Source organism: Dromiciops gliroides, chromosome 4 (genome assembly GCF_019393635.1).
Source record: "Dromiciops gliroides isolate mDroGli1 chromosome 4, mDroGli1.pri, whole genome shotgun sequence".
In the NCBI taxonomy this organism is placed as follows: Eukaryota; Metazoa; Chordata; class Mammalia; order Microbiotheria; family Microbiotheriidae; genus Dromiciops; species Dromiciops gliroides.
In genome coordinates this window covers 183,564,582-183,581,521 of record NC_057864.1, presented here as the reverse complement: position 1 = coordinate 183,581,521, position 16,940 = coordinate 183,564,582, and the positions used below count along the sequence as shown (strand labels likewise).

Sequence of the window (16,940 nt, the reverse complement as noted above, 5' to 3'; positions counted from 1 at the left end):
CTCATTGCCCCACAAAACAAACAAAAAAATAAAACAAAGCAAAACAAAGTTGGACAGTTGTCATTCAGTGCAATGGCTGAATACTGATATGACACCAGAGGGAGCCGCAGAGCCTGGATGAGCTCTCCAAGAGATTGAGGCTAAAAAATTTAAGGTCAGCATTTAAGGTCAGTGGGTCTGAGACCTTCATGAAGAGAAAGGTCACCCTCACCCAGCCTCCTGAATTCAATCACTATAACAAGGCAGAAGAGTTCTATGAAGTCTAACCTTACATTTCATTCTTGCAAATGTAAAAAAGGAGCCCTGAGAAATCATGTGAATGATCTCCAGTAAGGAGACCTGAGAGAATTGCTAGAGGAGCACATCGGGGCCAGAGATGAGATGGGGAGAGATGGGTAAAGGATTCTGGGAAGAAGAGAGGGCTGGCAATAGATAAGGACATGTGGTCTGAGAAAGGGAGTAGGACAAAGGCAAGAGTCCAGGGAAGCTCCATTTCAAATTCAACAAACATGTATCAATAGTCTGTTATGAGGGGACAGCTAGGTGGCGCAGTGGATAAAGCACCGCCCTGGAGTCAGGAGAACCTGAGTTCAAATCCAGCCTCAGACACTTGACACTAGCTGTGTGTCACAGCTTAACCCCACTTAACCCCAAATGCCTCACCAAAAAAAGAAAAGAAAGAAAGAAAGAAAGTCTGTTATGAGGAAGGTGTATTCCTTGTTTATTTCCAAAGTAAGAAATGAAGTCTCACCTAAACCCTTGGCTGTGAACCCCTCCACCCCATGTCCATATACCTTTGCAAACAACTTCAGTCACTTGTCCCACTCTGCCTTTGTCCCTAAAGCCTTTTACCATGCTGCTATGTGCTGTGGGCCATTTGTGAGTCTACCATAACGTCTGGCTCACAGAGGAGCCAGAGCGAGTAGGGATAACAGGAAATAGCTGTGCTCTGGGTCCATTGAGAATTCACCAAGGAATGAGAACTTGGACATTAACAGTTGAGAAAGAAGTTCAGATTGTGTTCCAAGGGGAAGGGATAGAAGCTTCCTCTCTGGAGTTCGTTGATCAGGGTCAAGGAAGGATTTTCAGGATCCAAAGAAGATCTCAGTCCAAAAGAATAGACTGACCTCTTCTTTGAAAGTCTAAGCAGGGAGGGCAGCTAGGTGGCGCAGTGGATAAAGCACCAGCCCTGAATTCAGGAGGACCTGAGTTCAAATCCGACCTCAGATTTGACACTAGCTATGTGACTCTGGGAAAGTTACTTAACCCTCATTGCCCCACAAAAATAAAATAAAAGTCTAAGAAAATAATTGTAGACAGGAGTGGAAGACATGTCTTGCTGTAGTTTTGATTCTTTTATCCAAGCTCATGTTCAGTCATAACAAAAAGCTGTTCTTTATGTGACTATTGAAGAGGTAAGGAGATGGAAACAAAACTTCCCAAAATGAAATTTCATCTTTTTTTAACTAACTGACCTCTTAAAAGACACAGAGAGAAAAACTTTAGGAAATAAATGTCTGTAGACAGAAAACCAGGGAGAATCAAATAGATATAGCTGGAGAGAGATGATTTGTAGTACATCAAGGTTTACAGTGCATTTTCCTGTGAGGTAAATAGTGCAAAAATTATTTTACATATGAGAAAACTGTGGCTCAAAAATAAAGTTACAGCCTGGCATGGTGGCTCATGCCTGCAATCCTAGCTATGGGAGAGGCTAAGACTGGTAAATCTCTTGAGCTCCAAAGTTCTTTTTATTTTATCTTAATAGTATTTTATTTTTTCCAGTTACATGTAAAGATAGCTTTCAATAGTTGGGGTTTTTTGTTGTTTTGTTTTGGGGGTTTTGTGGGGCAAAACTTGCCCAGGGTCACACAGCTAGTAAGTGTCAAGTGTCTGAGCTGGATTTGAACTCAGGTCCTCCTGAATCTAGGGCCAGTGCTTTATCCACTGCACCACCTAGCTGCCCCCTCAATATTTGTTTTCATAAGATTTTAAGTTCCAAATTTTTCTCCCTTCCTTCTTTTCCTCTCCCCTCCCCAAGATGGCAAACAATCTGATATAGGTCATATATGTACAATCATGTTAAACATATTTCCACATTAGTCATGTTGTGAAAAAGAATCAGAACAAAAGGGGAAGACCTCAAAAAAGAAAAAAAATAACATAAAAAGTAAAATAGTATGGTTCAATCTACATTCAGGTGCCACAGTTCTTTTTCTGGATGTAGAGAGCATTTTCCATTATGAGTCTTGGATCTTTGTATTGCTGAGAAAAGCTAAGCCTATCACAGCTAATCATCACACAATGTTGCTGTTACTATGTACAATGTTCTCCTGGTTCTGTTCACTTCACTCAACATCAGTCCACTTAAGTCTTTCCAGGTTTTTTCTGAAATCTGTCTTTTCATCATTTCTTACAACACAATTATATTCCATTACATTCATATACCACGGGGCAGCTAGATTGCGCAGTGGATAGAGCACCAGCCCTGGAGTCAGGAGGACCTGAGTTCAAATCCGGCCTCAGACACGTAACACTTACTAGCTGTGTGACCCTGGGCAAGTCACTTAACCCCAATTGCCTCACTAAAAAAAAAAAAAGTCACACACACATTCATATACCACAACTTATTCAGCCATTCCCCAGTTGATGGGCATTTCCAATCCTTTGCCACCATAAAATGCTACTAGAAATATTTTTGTACATTTGAGTCCTTTTCCCTTTTTTAATGATCTCTTTGGTATACAGACATAGTAGTGGTCTTGCTGGGTCAAAGCCCCATAGCCCTTTGGGCGTAGTCCCAAATTGTTGAGTTCCAGAGTTCTGAGCTGAATGGGTACCCAAACTAGGTTTGGCATTAATATGGTGAGCTCTTGGGAGCTGGAGGCCACCAGGTTGCCTACCAGGCAGCTGGTGGCACAGTAGATAGATCACTGAGCCTGGAGTCAGGAAGACCTGAGTTCAAATACAGCCTCAAATACATACTAGTTGTGTGACCCTGGTCAAATCATTTAGCCTCTTTCTGCCTCAGTTTTCTCAACTTTAAAATGGGGGAAATAATTGTACCTACCTCCCAGGATTGTTGTGAGGATCAGATGAGATAATATTTGTAAAAAGCACTTAGTACAATGCCTGGCATGTAATAGGTGCCATATAAATATTATTCCTTTCCCTAAGAAGGAGCAGAATTGGGCCCATAAATAGCCATAAATATTTCCAGATTAGTCAAGGAAGAGACTTAGTCTTTAAAAAAAAGAAAAAAAAATTATTTGCCTAAGGCTAGAAAATGACGAAATCTGCACTTGAGTCTAGGTCTCCTGCCTCCCAAGTCCAGTGTTGTTGTTCAGTCATTTTTCAATTGCTTCTGACTCTTTGGAACCCCATTTGGGGTTTTCTTGGCAAAGATACTGGAGTGGTTTGCCCATTTCCTTCTCCAGCTCATTTTACTGATGAGGAAAATGAGGCAAACAAGGTTAAGGGACTTACCCAGGGTCACACAGTGTCTGAGGTTGGATTTGAACTCAGGAAGATAAGTCTTCCTGACTCCAGGCCTGGTGCTCTATCCACTGTGCAACCAAGCCTCCCAATTATATTCTTTTTTTTTTTTTTTTAGTGAGGCAATTGGCGTTAAGTGACTTGCCCAGGGTCACACAGCTAGTAAGTGTTAAGTGTCTGAGGCCGGATTTTGAACTCAGGTACTCCTGAATCCAAGGCCGGTGCTTTATCCACTGCGCCACCTAGCCGCCCCCTTTTTTTTTTTTTTTTTTTTTTTTTTTTGGTGTGAGGCAATTGGGGTTAAGTGACTTGCCCAGGGTCACACAGCTAGTAAGTGTTAAGTGTCTGAGGCCAGTTTTGAACTCAGGTCCTCCTGAATCTAGGGCCAGTACTCTATCCACTGCGCCACCTAGCTGCCCCTCCCAATTGTATTCTAATAGTATTCCAGCTAAAACACAGAGACACAAAAAAATTAAAAATTAAATCAAATAAATAAATACATAAAATAAAATACAGAGACACAAATTCCTTGGGTTTCCACAGATAGAGATAGATAGATAGATAGATAGATAGATAGATAGATAGATAGATAGATAGATAGATAGACAAATAGATAGATATGTATATACATACAAACATATCAGCATCTATTATGCCAGGGAGCTGAAGAATTAAAGAGGGGCCTGCTATTCACCTCCTAATTAGAGGGATGATGGTCTCAGGGTACAGAATGACATATTTATTTTTGGATATGGCCAATGTGGGGATTTGTCTGGCTTCATTATAGATATTTGTTACAAGGGCTTTGTTTTTTTTTCCTTTGTTGTTCACTGTTTTTAAATGATGGGAGTGCATGAGCAGGAGAGAAAAATTTGTGTTCTTTGGGAAAAAAATGTATTTTGAATTTAAAAACTGAAGAAAGAAATTCTGTCTATAGAAATACATCAGAGAAATTAAAGGATAGACTGCCAGATTACACCCAATTCTCCAGCAACTCAGCATCCCTGTAGAATCTCCAGAAAAAAGAGTTTTCTCGTCTCTTTCTCACACCAGACAAGATTGGATCCCTGAAGCCCAGATCCTCCTTGACAACTCTGATGCTGTCCTCCAACGCCACAGAACAGTGTACAGAAAGATATATGGACCCTGAGCCAACCTATCCTCTCCAGGCTCCCCTGCGGGGGCGATCCCCTCCTCCTCCTGGCCAACAGCCATTGATCCAGGTGCTACTTCCCATCCTCCTGACTCCTGGCGCCCACGCTGGTACCTGCGGGGCAGCTCCCCACCCAACCCCTCAACCCCGCAGCAAATCAGGGCCTGGGGCCTGGGGCAGGGCACGTGGAGAACAGGTTGATGCGGTTCTCCCGGAAGTGTGGCCGGTGGGGTGGGGTGGGGTCACCAGGGCAGGCTGGATCTCTGTGGCCTTCATCCTTCCCTCCACAGTGGCATAAATCAGACAGAGCCACCACAGACACAGGGCCACTCAACCCAAGAATTCCTGTGAAGACCAAATTGGATTAACATCCGATCCACCCAGCAGGTGACCTCTACATCCATCTGACAGCCCCCAGCCACCACCACCATTCTTAGGTAAAGATCTTGGAAATGGGAGAGGGGATGGGGGTGGGCTGTAAGGGAGACCTGGAGGTGGAGGAAGGGCAGTAAATGGGAAAAAATCAAGCTGCTTTAAAGAAAGGGACTCCCCGAGAAGAGAAAGAGGCATATAACCTACAGGTAAAATGTAAGCTCCTTGAAGACAGGAACTGTTTTAATTTTCATCTTCTTGGCACATAGTAGGCATTTAATAAATGCACATTGGATTGGCCTGGGCAGGAGAGTCTACCCTATTCAACCTTTTCTAGAGGAGAGGAAGCAGCTCCTGGACAAATTGTCCAAGCACTCTGGGGGTGTACTCAGCCAGCTCTGAAGATGGTTATTCTAGCCTGTCGAGGATCTGTCAGAAACTATGGCATAAATGAGGCAACTTGGTGGCAGAGTGGACAGTGATGGGCTTGGAGTCAGGAAGACCTGTGACCAAATTCAGCTTCAGAAAGTTCCCAGCTATGTGGGACCTTGAGGAAGTCACTTAACCTCTGATTGTCACAAGAGAAGGAAATGGCAAACTACTCAGTATCTTTGCTAAGAAAACCCCATGGACAGAGATCCATGAGGTCACAAAGATTTGGACACGACTGAATAACAACAACATGGCATAAATACTGGGGTTCACTTAATTGGGTCAGAATGGTCCTTTCAGGTGCCTCTTCCCTTCTAATCCCCAGCTACCCAAAGAACAGGTGTGGCAGTTCTAGGCACAGTGATTGAGTGAGTACTCTCCCTCCCACATAGGATGATTTAGCTGTGCTTGCCATCCTCGCGAGGACTCCTTTATTTGAACCAGAAAAACACAGTCCAAGACAGAAGACAGGGCTACATGTAACAGTAGCTTACATATATATAGTACTGCAAGATTTTGCAGTATTACAAGTATTTTGTTGTTAAGTCATTTTTCAGTTGTGTCTGACTCTTACGAGACCCCATTTGGGATTTTCTTGATAAATAAACTGGACTGGTTTGCCATGTCCTTCTCCAGCTCCTTTTACAAATGAAGGAACTGAGGCAAACAGGATTGTTAAGTGACTTGCCCAGGGTCCACACAGCTAATAAATGTCTGAGGCCAAATTTGAACTCAGGAAGATGAATCTTCCTGATTCCAGCCCAGCACTTTATTTATTATCTATTGCGCCATCTGGTTGCCCTATTACAAGTATTATTAACTATTTTACAGATAAGGAAACTGAAGGTCAAAGAAATTAAGTAGCTAAGAGCTAGTAAGTGGCAGAGCCAGGATTTGATCCTAGATCTTCTGACTTGTGAATATACATTTTATACTATACCATGTTTCCTAAAATAGAGGTATCTCTGCTCTTTCATAACCCTGAGAGCGCCCCTAGTTCCTATCTGACACTAACTAGCTATTGGACCTTGAGCAAGTCAATGAACCTTTTTGGGCTTCAGTTTCTTTTTCTGTAAAATGCAGGCACTAAATGAGATAATTATTTAGCACTCACAACATTTTCAAGGTGGAGGAAACGTTAGATATCAGCTGGCCCACTTTCATCTCTATGGTTTCTTCCAGCTCCAAGATTCTGTAGTTCTATAAAAGCCCCCCTCCAGGATAACCCCCTACCTATCCACTCCATGACCCAGTTACCCTGCAGGTCCATCTCTCTTTCTGGCAGCCACCTGATTCTTTGTTCTCCCTCCAGGACAATGACCTTGTTGAAAATGTCACCCGGGCCCTGGCCAGACAGCTCAATCCCCGAGGGGACCTGACCCCCCTGGACAGCCTCATTGACTTCAAGCGCTTCCACCCCTTCTGCCTGGTCCTGAGGAAGAGGAAAAGCACGTTGTTCTGGGGTGCCCGTTACGTCCCCACTGACTACACCCTTCTAGACCTGCTTCAGCCAGGAACCTCACCTTCAGGTCAGTTTGTGGCACAGGAGGCACAAAGCAGAGTCGGACATGGGCTTGGTCAGCCAGCCAGCAAGGCACTGCCTCGCTCCCCATGGCTGAGATTTATTCACTGTCATCCCATATAGAAGAAGGAGGATGGGCTAACCAGTTGGCCCTGTGGCATTCTGAGTTGGGAAATGCCTTTGTTCCAGCACCCCACCCCATCCTCTTTCATCCCCCCAGATCCATCAGACACGGGGAACTTCTCTTTCAAGAAGATGCTGGATGCCCGCCTGGAAGGTGAAGTAGATGTCCCCAAAACAGTGAAAGTCAAAGGGACCGCAGGGCTCTCACACAGCAGTACACTAGAGGTTCAGTCTCTCAGCATTTCCCCTAAAGCCCTGGACGACTTACAGAAGGACAGGTGAGGCAAGGGGAAACTCCTTCTTGAGGTGAGGGGAAAGGAGAATGAGAATCTGTAGGAAAGGCTGAATCATTACCAAACTTCTCATGGGCTTGGGGTGGGGCGAGGGACCCTCAGACCACTACCCTGACTTGCAACCTTCCCAAGGTAGCTCTGGGAAGCAATCCCTTCTGACTCCTACCTTCACTCTGCACATAATGTGACCAGATCATCTTGAAAGTATTTCTCCTAATAAGAACTTTTTGTATGTAACTCTTGGTGCCATCAGAATTTTACCTTACCATATGTACTTCAAAGCACTTTGGAATTCTTGTGGTCTCTAAAGATAACAATTCAGAAGCCACTTGCTGGTGACCCCTCTACCCATACAGACTGTTTCTGGGCCACTCACAAAGGGAGATGCCCTAAGAAGGCTAGTTCCCAACCGTGGTTGCAATACGCAGTTCTGGTCTAATGCCCCAGCACCCTCTTTGAGTTTCTGGGACAAGTCGGCACAGAGGATGTAACATGGGCTCTTGAGTGGCACTAAGTGGTGGTTGGGAGATAGAAAGGAGGAGCATGGGCAGGGAGAGGATATGAGGATTGGACAGCTCAGAAATCTAGGCCACAAGAGGCTAGAAAGAAGCCCTAGATACAAACTTGTTCTCATGTGCTGGGGGGTGAGAATGTGACAGGGAAAAGGGGCACCAACTAGAACAAGGTGAAGCTTTGAACCTTCTCCTTGTGTCTTCCCCACCCCAGGAAGCTTGTACCAGAGCACTCATTCCTAAAGGAGATAAAGGAACGAGGGGAGAACCTGTATGTGGTGATGGAAGTTGTGGAAACTGTGAAGGAGATCACCCTGGAGAATGCTGGGAAAGCTTCAGGATCCTTCTCCCTCCCCTTCTTTGCCCCTTTGGGCCTGCAGGTTTGGTTTTCCCACTGCCATCCGGCAGCAGACCCAGGCACTTAGGGAAGGAAGAGACCAGCCCTGCCACTTCTTCCATCTCCAGTCAGCACCCCACATCTAATACCCTTTCCCTAAAACTCTGTGCCCAGGCTCTTGTTCTGCTTTTCTCACATCCTATCCCCAGTCCAGCCAGTTATGCCAAACGCCCCTTTCCTGATCCTCTCGGTATAGTCTTGTGCTGAGTCCTAAGAAAAAACAAAAGTGAAAGTCATTCCTTGACCCAGCAAAAGCCTAGAGAATATCTGTAATGGGTAATCAAGGAAATACACACACACACACACACACACACATTCTCTCCCCTAGCCACTTCTAAGAGATATGTCTCGGCCTGTAGATAAAGAGCATGTGCTACCAGAGCTCCCTAGAAGGTATAGGGGTAAGAAGAGGAGAGCTGTGTTGAAAAGGAATATTGACTGAGTAGGAAGAGACTTGTTTAGTCTCTTTGTGACCCTGTTTGGGGTTTTCTTGGCAAAGACACTAGAGTGGTTTGCCATTTCCTTCTCCAGCTCATTTTACAGATGACGAAACTGAGGCTGACAGGGTTAAGTGAGTTGCCCAGGGTCACAAGCTATTAAGTGTTTGAGGACAAATTTGAACTCAGCAAGAGGAGTCTTCCTGATTCCAAGCCCAGTGCTCAATCCACTGAGCTACCTAGCAGCCCCAGGAAGAGCCTAGGTGAACTTTAAAGGGCTCAACAACTTCCACTCTTGCTCTCTTCTGAACGAAGATTTTCGATTTAATTTTTTTTTTTAGTGAGGCAATTGGGGTTAAGTGACTTGCCCAGGGTCACACAGCTAGTAAGTGTTAAATGTCTGAGGCCGGATTTGAACTCAGGTCCTCCTGACTCCGAGGAAGCTAAGAACAAGAGAGATGAAGAGAATTGTTCCAAATCACACTGACTTGTAGAAGGAGTCTACACAAAGGATTGGAGTCAGGAGCCAGTTCTTGGGAAACAAACCTAAGCAGAAGAGCAAACCCTCAGAGTAGTGAGTACACTCAAGTGAATAGTAATGAGTAAGCACAAACTCCAGTGTGCCACGTGTACTTACTACACCATTAGAGGTGGTGCAAGGCTTTGGCCAATTGGGGCGATCTATAGGGCAATGCTTAAGCTCCTGCCTTCAGCAGTCCTTAGTAGTTTGTACTCATGTCTCAGAGGCATGATGTCTCTTGGGGGAGATACAGAAAGATAAGCTTTGCTTTTCGGTGGGTGGCTCTTGGACCACTATTGCTGAGCCTTGAAGCCAGGAGGAAAGGAAGGAGACTTCCTGAAAGACGTGAGTATGGATGGGGATTGAAGACTGGGTGACTAGGATGCTAAAGCCAAGAGGAAGGAGAGAAGGGCCTCTGAAGGCTTCGAGTCAGGATCAGCCTAAGAACAGGTTTGCCCAGCTGGGCAAGAAGTGTGAGTCAGCAAAGGAGATGAAGGTACTTAGATGAATCGTTTAGTGGAAACTGATGGAAGAGCTTTGAAATGGATGCCACGGAATTTGACCATCTGTGAAAAGCAATAGGGGAGGGAGGGGCAGGAAGCAAACTCAGACGGAGGGTGTCTGTGGGTTTCCTGATCTTTGTTTTCTATTCCTAGGGAACCATAGACCACAAGGAGGCTATCACCATCCCCAAGGAGTGTGTCCTAGCCTATCGAGTGAGGCAGCTGGTAGTCAAAGGAAAGGATGACTGGGGTAAGTAGAGGCCCAGGAAATCAGGATTCCTCCCCTGCCAGGAGTCTGTTGGGGGCCTCTTACCAACCATTAAGTGTCCCTGATCCTTTCCTCTGGGAGCTGTGGAATCCACCTGTGACCATGGGCTCGCCACTTCACCTGCACTGCCAAAAAGAGGGGAAATTATCATGAATGAAGTAATGCAGCCTAGAGATGTGGTCTGTGTGATGGGGAGAGAGGAAATAGAAAGCCTAAGTTCAAATCCTGAAAGAATGTACTACCCCTTTCATATCGGAGTAGTCTGGTTTTTAAACCTTACTTAAGGGGGCAGCTAGGTGGCACAGTGGATAAAGCACTGGCCTTGGATTCAGGAGTACCTGAGTTCAAATCCGGCCTCAGACACTTGACACTAGCTGTGTGACCCTGGGCAAGTCACTTAACCCTCATTTGCCCTGCCAAAAAACAAACAAACAAACAAACCTTACTTAAGACAAGCTAGTAACAACCTGGAGGGAAACCTGCTTGATTCCAAAGATGTCTAAAAGTCCTTTGGGTAGGGAGAAGGTGAAAGGTGCCAGGCAGCAGCTAACAGCACCTCTTCTTTCCTATCTCCTCACCCATCCAGACATTCCCCACGTCTCCAACGAGAACTGAAAACCTTCCCTACTGAAGGTGAGTAGTAACTCCTCCCAAGTAGAAAGCCTCTAGCCTCCCCATCACTCTTGCCTCTAAGGCCCTATACCCTAGCAGTCCCTGCCTGCATACCCGACAGTCCCTCCCTTCATTTCCCCGTGCCTTTGGACAGGTTGCAAGTCCTAGAACCTTTCTGGGCCTCAGTCTTGCCATCTGTGAAATGAGACCGTTGGCTAGATGACCTCTAAAAATCCCTTTAAGCTCTAAATCAGGGGATCCTAACCATTTCCTGGGTCATCGGACCCCTTGGCGGTCTGGTAAAAACCTGCAGACCTTATCTCAGAATGTTTTAAATTCACAAAATACTTGGATTTTCAAAGGAAACCAATTATACTAAAATAAAGATACAATTTTTTTCCTCTGTCCGTGTTCACAGAACCCTCCTAAAATTTATTCATAGGCCCCTTGGGGTCCATGAACCCAACACTAAGAGCCCCTACTCTAAATCTATGGTCCTATGATCTTCCATTGACTCCCATATCCTTGCAGTTTTTCCCAACTCCCTTCTAGGTCCCAGCTTTTTTTGGGGGGGGAGGTGGGGGTAAGGAATAAAGATAGAATGTTTTCTTTGTTCTCTTAGACCAAAAGAAATAGAGACAGAGACAAACAGAAAGGCAGAGCCCGAACATTTACAGAAATAGAGATATTTGCTCCCAAATTGTGAGAATAGGTGCCAAAAATATGTTGATAAAATAACTCATAAAATGTTCCTGAGGAAAAGATCTTAGAAGGAAATGGATCTTATGCTGATGTATTTTTATTTATTTATCCAGAAAAGCCTGAAGAGAAAATATTCACCTGTAAGTGTGTTTCCTCTCAGATTATTACACTTTTCTACTCTGACTTTGAAAATACCAAGCTTTTCTTATTCATTTTCCTATGGAAAATGCTAGGAGCAGAGATTGGTATCTCAGAGCCATACTCTGCCATTCCTTTCTCCCCATGAGAAATCCAGGATTTCTTTCATGGTTTCCCTTCCCTTCCTTCCCTTCCCTTTCCCTTCCTCAGTACTGAAATAAACTACTATCTTATTCTAAAAAAAAGAAAGAAAAGAAAAGAAATGCTAGGAGTTTAGTGCCCCAAATTGAAGGCTTTAAGCTATTTTTTCTTTTATGAGAGAATGAAATGAAGAGAAAAGAAAGAAAAAGTTATGATTTCCAAATTATTCAAGGAAGTGGGAAATCTTTAGGAAGATTCTCACCAATTCTTTTCTCTTTGGCCCATGTCCTCAAGATTCCAATGGCAGTGACTATTTATTCATTGATTACCTGCCCAGTATCCTTCAGGTCAGGGTCTGGAACTGCTGCCTGCTGCTGCTGCTGCAAAGGTCATGTGAACTCTGTCACTCAACCGAGACTTAGCTCTCTCCTTTCCTCTCCCCGACCAATTCTCCACCCCCCACCACTCTGTTCCCTTCTTATCTTCCAGAGAAGCTAGGAATAGCTAGACGTGGTTCTTAAAAGGACAGGACCCTCTTAGACACAGGCCATATTTCCCTATTCTCAGTGTTATCCCATATCCTACAGTTGAGTGGCCCTGAGCAACAGATCACTTAGCCTTTGTGAACCTATTTCCTAATCTGTAAAAATGGAAATAATAATAGTAACAACTTGCAGGGTTGTTGTGAGGGTAAAATGAGATTGTATATTTAAAGTATTTTGCAAACCACAATATGCTCTAGAGATGTGTTCTTCTTCAGAGAAAGGGCTCTGGGTTTTAATCAGAGGGTAACATGCTTCATGCCTGCCGCTCTTATCCATTTGTTTTCCTTTCTCATTCCAGTTATCCAGACATCTGATATTTGTAAGGAGATTTGTGAGTTTTCCCTATAAGCATGCAGGACAGGGAAGAGCTGCTAAATCTCAGGTCCCAGGGGTCTCAGCTATCACCAGGGTCAAAGGTCCTCTATGATGCCAACTGGAAACAGCCATGGGTTGTCAGGATGCAGGGCAGAGTCTCCATGCACGGTCCAGTCTGTCCCCTAGTCATCACATAGCCCATCACCCTCTGGAGGAGACTCACTGTGGTCACTGCCATCTCCCGGAGAACTTATTCCCTCAGTAGCCAGGACAGACAGCTCTCCCTCCTCACCTTCAGATAAGGATTGGGCTCTCACTAGTCCCAAAACTAACCAAAGGAAATTACAACAAATCACGTCCCCTGGATTATTTTTTGGTCTCAGAATAACAGATGAGGGAAGGCCCAATCCAAGCTAAAGACCGGAGTGTGGGGGTCTGAATGGAGGAAAAATGAACTATTATGGGCAGGGTTCCAGAAGAAAGGGGTTGGGAGTTAAGGTAAGAATTGCCTTCTATTTTTCTGCATACACAGCTGAAGTTCCAGAAGATTTTGGGTCGCTTAAGAAAGAAGTGCAGAGTGAGGCCCAGGAGGTGGACAAGTTGAGTGGGGAAGGGCAGAAGTCGCTACTCAAGTCCCTCAGAAGCCTTCTGGGGAAGAAACAAGTCCTCCAAGACTTAGAACGAGCGGTGAGAGCACTGAGACCCAGTGTTATGGGAGAAGTTTTCAGGGGTGGTAGGTTCCATGAAGTGGGTAGGAAGAGGGAGGCAAGGCCTAGGTAGAAAGGTAGGAATTTACCAGAGAGAGAAGGGAGAATGGAATACCCTTTTCAAAGCTGGCTAGGTGCCTTCACATGCCATTACTGCTCCTTCCTTACTCCTAAAAGAGAGCAAACAGTGAGGGTCCTTCTCCAAAGCATATGCCCCACTGTCCTTTGGGTAAAATTTACCCTGAGAGAGAGAACACTAGCAGTGAGTTCAAGGGGCACATTATTAGAATGGGATTGGAAGTGGACCGGTTTGGAACCTTTCTTCTTCAAAATGAAAGGCTCTGGGTTCTAAATCAGAGAGGACAAACCTGAGGCTGGAGGGGCAATAGAGTCAGATGGCTTTCTTTCACCCCCAGTTTGAAGAAGCTCTGAACAAGGGGCATCCTGTGGACTGTGGAGGCCCAGCCCAAAAAGACATTGAACTCTCCCGTGATGTTGTAGAAGGCGTTCTGTATTTCCTTGGAGCCCTGACAGGTAAATGTGAGAGCACCCAGAAGGGAGGTGGAAGGGCCAAGACAATGTAGAAGGTACCCAGTCCCTGAGAAAGCCTCTTTGATGGTCCCCTTTATTCAAGCCACGTTAACAATGCTTCCTGTTTCTAGAACTGAGTGAAGCCCAACATAAGCTACTAGCAAAGTCCATGGAGATGAAGATCTTGCCTCTGCAGCTGAAGCTGGTAAGAGGAAATGGGCCCAGGCAGGAGAGTTTGGGGAGAAGGTGGCTGGCCACAGGCCAGGCATCCGTGGGTGACAACAGAAAACACGATTTTTTTAATGACAAAAGTGGGTGTGTAGGTACCTGTCCTACTCCCAAAGCTGAGACCTCCGAGATCTGCTAGTGCTTCATTTAACAGATGAGATGGACCCCAAAAGAAGTGACTGGCCTCAGGTTACATAGCTAATACATGACTGGGCCAGGTCTCGAATCCAATCTTTCAGCAATCTTGTCACCTGTACTCTGTGCTTCCTCCTCCCCCCTTCCCCCTTCCTGTGTGTCCCTCCCTCAATCCAGAATAGGGTGGCAACAGCATACCTGTCATGGCCTCAAAGGAAGAGTTAATAAGCAATTTGAAGTTGAGCCTTCTCTGGGTTTCATTGCCTAATTCTGAGAAAAGGGGCAGAAAGGGAACAGGTGCTTCATGAATGTTGTGTGTGTCTTTGGAGGAGAACAAAGAGAAGGTTCTCAACTCCTTTTGTTTACCCTGTTTTCCTTCTAGGTGGAGAGTGTTATGGAGCAGAACTTTCCACGGACTGAGGAAGGTTTATTTCCCCTGAAGCCTGAGCTCCTATCCTCCCTTGGAGATGAGGAACTGACCTTCACTGAGGCTCTGGTGGGGCTAAGTGGCCTGGAAATGCAGAGATCAGGCCTCAAGTATAACTGGGACCCTGACACACTCCCCCAACTCTGTGCCCTGTATGCCAGCCTCTCCTTCCTACAGCTGCTAACCAAGCACTCCTAAACTCTTCTTGGCCCTGCTTCCTGCCTCTCTTCTCTTAGGCTACCTTCCCTCAAGCTCCTTTCTCTCTGTTCTTACTCCTATAACATTCAGAACCACCAACTGACAGTGTTACTGAAGATGAAAGAAACCTCATTCACACAGAGTATTTTAGGTCCAAGGCCCCTAATCTCTGCCCTTCCTGCCACTGTCCAACAGCTGAAACTTACACCCTCTAAAAGAAGTGTATCCTTTAGAAAAAGAAACCAACCAACAAAAAATCTAAAAATCACTTGAAGGAAAAATATAACCTAGCCTACTCACTTTTACTTGTCCCCCCAAAAAAATAAACCTTGTTAGAATGGCAAGAATGGGGTTTCTTTAATTATCTCTTTTGCTTTGTTTTTAATTATCACATGTGAATCATTAATTTATGCCAGAAAGGGAAATATAATACAGAGTCAAATGGCTCCATCTTTGTAGACCTTTTTGTAAAAGATTCATTTACACAAGGGCTCAGGGAAACTTGACAAGATTTTCTCACTCTCATAGTCCCCACCCAAGACATCTGAAAAACTATCTGTATAATACCTTCCAATATACTGAGCCCATTTCCTCATGTGTTCTCAAGAGTTCAAAAGAAAAATTTATTAAAAAGAGGAAAATAGCCTTGAAATTGAATCCCAAAGATATGTCAATCACGAGCCACAGCCAAATACAAGGACTTCTGTAGTAAATCATCTCCTATACCTAGTTCAGTCTGGACTGATGCTCCCTTTTGGGAGCAAGTAAGATGGAAAGATAGATTTCTTTTCTCTCTCTGACTTCTAGCCATTCTACAATCCCCAGGCCAATCCACCAATTAGTCAGATGAAGTGAGGCTAGATTCAAGATATCAACCTTTGTGTCCTTACATCCCCACCCCCAAAGCAAACAAACCAAAACCCAACTCCAGAAACCTACTCCTCTCCCCAATTGTCAGGACTGCTCTCTGTAGATCTTCCCTTCTTTTTCTGTCCCATTCCCACCAGTTATTATCCCAAACCATCACCATGTATAACTTCTAGCAGACACAATTTTATTCTCTCCAGTTCTCAAACAGGAAAAGGAATGCAGAAGAGAAAGGGTCCAGGACCAGATACCTTATGAACATTAATCATACTAGAAGAGTATTTACAAACTAATTGGAGGAAGCACCAACATGGCATGGACATTTTGAGAACTCTTGCTCAAAAACGAGGACAGAAAGCAGCAGAAGTTGAGGGAGTATGAAATATCAGGTCCAGAAATGGGAAACATCTCCAAATAGAATCCAATCAGGAGCTCTTTGAGAAGTAGGAGGCTAGAGTAAGGGCAGTGTTGAACAGGAAAGACCAAGAAGTTGGACATTACTTCAGAAGTAGCAGCAGTACAACCTTCCAAAATGACTCAGATGAAGAGTCTAAAACTGCATGAAGGGAAAACCCAGATATAAGATTAACCCAGAAAATTTCAGAGTCACTATATTACTAAGGGTCATGTCCTCATTATCATTCAGCCTTGTCTGATCAGAAGTGGTCATGGATTATTAGAAAGACAACCAGCCTATGTAATATACATTAAAACCTAATAAAAGGTCTTGGGTTCACAACACCCCTGACTCAACTGGGATTTTAACTAAACTCAAAAATAAAAATATTGAAGCCACAACTGATATGCCAGTCGACAAGGCTTTATTAAGCGTTTACTATGTGCCAGAAACTGTGCTACGTGCTGGGAATACAAAGAAAGGTGAAAAATGGGCCCAGTGCTCTCAAGGAGATCAGTTTAATGATAGAGACAATGTGCAAGCAACTATGTTCGAAAAAGATATATACAGGATAAATGGGAGGTAGAGAGAAGGCACTAAGAATAAGAAGGACTGGGAATAGTTTATCGAAGAAAGTCCAGTTTGTTTACCTTTTGTTAAGGGAAGGAATCATTGTTGGGAAGAAAGAGATTGTTTCTTGGAAATTGTTGTGTCAAAATAAAACCCATCAATTTCAAAAATAAAACGGAGTGAGTCTTAATACATGGTCTGTTCTTCAAGGGTCATGGGCCAAAGGAATCAACTCTCTATCCTTTCCTCCCCTCTTCTAAGACTGGTTCCCTCACTCCCTAAGAATTCATGACCAGTTTCCAAATGCTTTGTATCAAGCAATCCTCCTCCACTCTTGGGTGTCTTCCAAAGCTTTGCTACGTTGCTCACGGACATAGGGTGTCGTTATCCGCTGAATTGG

At 44.5% G+C, this 16,940-nt stretch overlaps 1 protein-coding gene across 1 annotated transcript; it reads left to right on the top strand.

Moving 5' to 3' along the window:
- The first annotated feature begins 4,592 nt into the window (after positions 1-4,592).
- On the top strand, positions 4,593-16,692 carry GSDMA (gasdermin A). The gene is given in 13 exon segments (XM_044003267.1): positions 4,593-4,874; positions 6,765-6,981; positions 7,195-7,375; positions 8,117-8,282; positions 9,913-10,009; positions 10,614-10,637; positions 10,640-10,660; positions 11,455-11,481; positions 12,464-12,496; positions 13,013-13,167; positions 13,604-13,721; positions 13,850-13,923; positions 14,464-16,692. Coding segments are annotated over 13 exon segments (1,638 nt in total). The 3' UTR covers positions 14,707-16,692.
- Positions 16,693-16,940: the final 248 nt, after the last annotated feature.